The 5,393-nt window shown below is 40.4% G+C and overlaps 1 protein-coding gene across 1 annotated transcript; it reads right to left on the reverse strand.

The window, feature by feature from the left end:
- Window positions 1-10: 10 nt before the first annotated feature.
- On the reverse strand, window positions 11-5,393 carry LOC118405920 (CD63 antigen-like). Its single transcript, XM_035805770.1, has 7 exons — window positions 5,096-5,393; window positions 3,276-3,464; window positions 2,391-2,465; window positions 1,978-2,067; window positions 1,322-1,525; window positions 592-675; window positions 11-285 (listed from the first exon to the last, which is right to left on the reverse strand). The coding sequence occupies exons 1-7, from the start codon at window positions 5,219-5,221 to the stop codon at window positions 214-216; spliced, it is 840 nt and encodes a 279-aa protein (XP_035661663.1). The 5' UTR covers window positions 5,222-5,393; the 3' UTR covers window positions 11-213.

The raw sequence follows: 5,393 nt of genomic DNA on the forward strand, positions 1-5,393 counted from the left end.
TAGTCAACCCTGAGTGGGATGGTGATCTTTGGTTATCTAACACCTTACCGGCACATTATGCACAACGGGAATAAAGCTACAAAGCTCATCTATTTTATCCTTTAAAATCAGTTTACTAGCCCTAACCCACACGAGAAAGAAACGTAATTAAAGAACGACCAGCTAATGATATAATTTTAGCACTGTTACTGTTATGCTGAAGTTTTTTCTTGACTACGCTATGAGAGAATACTGGTAGTTCTGGATCCCTCTGGCCAAGAGGCAGGCGAAGATGATCCCAATAACCTGTAAACGAATGAAAAAGATCATGCATGTAAAATAGGGGGAAATGACATGTAAATCATGTCTTCTTAAACTGAGACTTATATAGCAGTAGTAATTCTCATTGTATTAATAGGATCACCTGAACTTCAATTATATGCATCATATATGTACCAATTCCTTTGAACCATCATAATTTTTAAAAGTATAGCCAACAATGCTTTAACGAAATCTGTATTGAACCACTCCACCTACACATGCACTATAAAATATGTAGTATAGCAAGCCCTATCATGTAACTCTATCATACATCATATTAAGGTTTCATACCTGGACAAATAATAAGAGAATTCCCAGCACTGCCACCGTCGCGATGTGACTTTTCACGCCACTTTCCAGCTTGTTCAGACACCCCTGAAACATACAAAAATGAGAGAGTTTGAAATGGCAAACGAATATTTCCCCACATAACATTCTTCGTAATGTAAACAGCATTTGATTATCATGAAAGCTCATCTGTACTAAGTAGTAATCATACTATAATGCCGACGTTCTTCCAACAAAAAGGTATACGCGGATCACATTTCAACGACCACTGTCGCCAAAGTTAGAATATTAGACACTGAACATTACTTTGTAATGCATCATATACATCAGGGCACTCCAGCCATCACTGAACAGAGACGGTGGGCGTTATAAACTTTCTGGCACATTTGACCAATTGTTGACGTCACATATCGAAAAGATCACCTGCTTACAAGATTACGTGTGTTTAACTCTAGCAAGTTTACGTTCTGAAGTGATTGGCCATTATTGATCCTGAAGAAGGCGACAGTGGTCGTTAAAAATTTGATCCGACTATACCTTTGTGTTGGAAGAAAGTTTAGCATTGTACCATAACATTGTACAAGAAATCAAACCCAATAGGTTACATTTTAGAGTTAGATTTTAGACTAGAGTAGTCGCTTACAATGCTGTTCAATATTGTTTTCCTGTCATTTTTCGTCACTTTCAATTAACCCATGGGCAAGGATTTGCAATAAACTTATTATCAGCATACCTCCGTGTTGATTTTCTGTGCTACAGTTGTACCGTTCCCCAGGTTGGCTCCGCACGTGTCGTTCGGAGCGGCCAAGTCGAACTCGACCAGCGCTCGGATGCAGCACGACCCGGGGACACTCAGCGTGCTGCTGCCGTTCGAGCTCTGCTGCGGGAACCCGGAGTTCTCCCACTCCGTGTAGTTGTCGACTCCGCAACACTGCAGCTGCAGTTTGTGTTCAAAACAAATGTTGTGATACAGTAGAAGCCGTTTAATTGCACTCCCCATTTGCGAGCACATTTTGTGCAATCATCCAGATGGTGCAACAATTGCGAAGTTGTTCAGCTGGACCACATCACTATGGGACTTTGGAATCGCGTGCAGTTAACAGAAGTGTGCGTTAATCCGTTGTGCAATTAACTGGCTTCTACTGTATCATAATTCGTCGTTCATCAATTCTTTATTGACCATGGCATCGAAAGCATGCCTTTTTCTTTGATTGTTCTTAGCCCCGGATTTTATTTGAATATTCTACCTACTATTAAAAACATTTTAAACAGTTGTCACTAAAATCATGATGTGGAGTAACATTTCATTGTCTTCAGGTACAAAGTTGAATGTATTTTGTAAAGCTGCCGTAAACTTAATTTCAAAAGAACACACAGTCATGATCATACCTTTTTCTGTGCGAGGTCGAAAGCTTTCCTGTTTGCAGGATTCCAGCCCTTCAGGAAATCCATGAGGTCTTCCTGTATTCTGGACCGGATCTGGTATGAGGTAAAAGAGAATCAAAAGATGTACTGGGGTCATCCTAAAGATCTAAACTAATGCGAAGCGTAGTTGAACAGTTTGAGCTTTGTTCCGGCACAAGGATAAACCCCACTATGAATTTTTAGTCGATCTTGCCGACCTTCATCAGATGACTGATTCAACTGTGGTATTCTACCATCACGCCGTGGACGGTACATGCATTCATTGCAGACAAAACCTAGCAGTTGTACGTAAATTGCACTGCTATTGAGAACGGTTGCATATATCCGGACTGATAAAGACTCTTGATTAAGATTCCAAAGGAGAATTTCCTACATACTTGGTTTTTCATCTTGAATGCCAGTATCCCTCCGATGAGTGTCAGTAGTAGAAGTATTATCAAGAATCCAGCATACTGTAAAACAAAAACAAGTACGTCATACAACTCAAGTGTCGGTTGGCTTTGCAAACAATTCCTTAACCTTGTTTCACGCGTGTATCAAAGTTTCTAAACTTTCAGTCATAAACACCGCCTGTTTCTACATTCCTTAAATCAGAACTGCGAGTTATCAATGCTAACTTTCACTATCACTTTATTTATCAAGCTTTAAAAGTTGATTTGAACTAGAATACACGTGATGTCATCCTTTCAGTAAGGTAAAAAAAATAGTCGCACGTTCAACTTGATTCCATGCCTAGTTGTCATCAAAATCGATCGCAGATTTTCCACTGTTACATTGCTCCTCTATTATGAGCATAATGAGCATAACCATGGTCTAGGCTCCAAGTAGATGTGTCAGCTGGATGAAAAAAAATAAATAGAAGAATTTTGCCAAATAGGGACAAATATAAAGTTGTCATAGGATCTCAGTCAGTCTTTTGCAGTCTATCTATTCCCCTAGGCCAATTAACTCCTACTATATTTTTTTCCTAACTTGGCCAAAGTCCCCTATTACTCTTCAGCCAGGCGGGTCTGGTACAGTAAAAGCCAGTTAATTGTACAACGGATTACCGCACACTTCTGTTAATTGCACGGGCTTAAAAATCCCACTTGAACTGGTGCGGTCCAGCTGGATAACTTCGTATTATTGCACCACCCGGATAATTGCACGAAATACCATGGAAAACGGGGTGTGCAATAAAACGGCTTCTATTAATGTATAGACTAACCATGTCCCACGTGTACGTAATAGACAGACAGGCTTATGATAATTGATATACTCACCGCTTTCAGAAGATAAACATTGTCCTTCTCGGCTCCGTAACACCCGACCACGGTCACCACGCAGATGATGAGGCCCACCACGAGGAGGAGAATCTGCGACACCGGAATGTCGGACCTGCTGAAGTCAAACACTCCATCCATCCACGTCAGGCCAGCGGCCGCCACAACCATCAACCCGAAACCTGCCACCTAGCGGAAATGTAATGAACTGTAGTCACGCCACAAAGCAGTGATTCGAGTAAGCAGAACCCATTTTTCGGCCCATGGGGATTTCTATAGGTAAGGGCCACAAGGTGACTGGCTTCGACGCGGAACAATATATAGTTGGGCGCACTTTAGGAATACCAAAAAGAGATATGTTCAAGTTCAAGTCACAAAATAATTTTTTTTAATCCTGTCCCTCAAATTAGGCTTTTCACCTCTCCTTCAACAAGTTTATCCGTACTACTTTATGTAACCGCGTCATGGACCCCGGGGTCGCGTATAAATACTGTGTTCTGCTACCTCAAGCAATTGGATATGATTTTCGAAACGGTCAGACGTTTCAGATAGTATCCGACTATCTTTCGTCAGTGACACTGAAGACAACTGGAAGAAGCTGTTTTTATACCCTGATCATGAACGCAAAAGATCTGAAGACTATTTTGGAATATCCCAAGTGTAGTTGTCTCTATATCTTTTTCTGTCAATGGACTATATACACACTATACTACTTTTTCAGATAGAGATTGTGGGCCGGTGATACTGCAGTTCCTAAAATATCGGTATGTGTCTTTCTATGTACCCCAATAAATACCAAAAATACATACAAATCCATCAAATGGATCTTAAATTAAGTGGTCGGTGCCAACAGGCAAAAACGGAGGTATAAACGGCTGCCTGTCGACGGACAAAGGTTGCAATAGTTGAAAAGGTCTCCACAATACGTCTTTCAAATGGAACACCCCCTAATGATCCCTAATAGTTTGTTTGTCAAAAACAGCTAGTTTCCCGTTCACTTGGCTAAATGTAATTACAGTGCGTGGGGTTGTGAAGTATTTGTTGGCACATGATATATTTTAAAATAGCCACATGTCGATAGTGACGTAAGAACAAGAGCTTCCGTATAATGCCCTTGGAATGCAACATGGAGGTCAAATTATAGATCTATATTTAACCTCCTTGACGAATTCAAGCGAGAAGCGTCCGACATTGATTTTTCTATAGAAGAAACTGGATCGTGTGCAATGCACCAACCGTTTGTCTGTGTTTATCAAAACACAATGTCAATCATGATCTAATACGATGACGTGGTGCAGGTGTGTTCCGTGCGTTCTCAGTGTATGTTGCTGTCGATAGTAATTTGTAAATGGGGCATACAAGGGTAGTCATGCCACAGCACGAAATGTGGTACAAGGCAACAGATTACAATATAGCCCCAGGCAACAGTTAGAAAAAATGACAAACATTAGCAGAAGTCTATAATCCTTTCAATTCGTAGAAAAAGGACGAGCATCATCTTTTGTATGTACGGATTGTCTTAAGCCACATACAAGTAATTACAGTCATGTGATACACAAACGCTCCCTTAATTATATCAAGTTTTTATTACGTATTTTAATTGATATTCAAAGTAGTGTATTCTTAACTTTTCGCGGTCAATACAGTAGTGAAACAGAAGGACATGAAATCACCGATCAAAGTCATTCTCACTACGGAAGGAATGAATGGTTTTAATCGTTTTGTGTACAATGATAGGAAGACGCCATTTTGAAACGTGACGTACTAGTATATATATATACAGGTGTTGTCTATATCTATATTTACTAGTAAATACTTACAAAGAAGACGATGTTGAACGCGATGAGGCAATACCTCATCATCTGGTGCCCGAGTCCGAGCTGCTCCAGCCCCATTTTGGAGTCTTGTCTTGATCTCAGTGGAGGCGAAAAGTCCACACTGTCCATCACATTTCTACCTACACACGTCGGCAATGTTTCGGACGAGAAAATGTCTCTTTTGGAGGTTCTACTCGGGAAATTATGGAACCATTCGTTCAAAGACTTGCGAGTTAAAAGGGCAGAGAAGAAGCTATGACGCCACTGGTTTTGAAAATAATCTAATATCTTAACGTTCACT

The sequence above is a fragment of the Branchiostoma floridae genome, chromosome 18 (assembly GCF_000003815.2).
Source record: "Branchiostoma floridae strain S238N-H82 chromosome 18, Bfl_VNyyK, whole genome shotgun sequence".
NCBI classification, from domain to species: Eukaryota; Metazoa; Chordata; class Leptocardii; order Amphioxiformes; family Branchiostomatidae; genus Branchiostoma; species Branchiostoma floridae.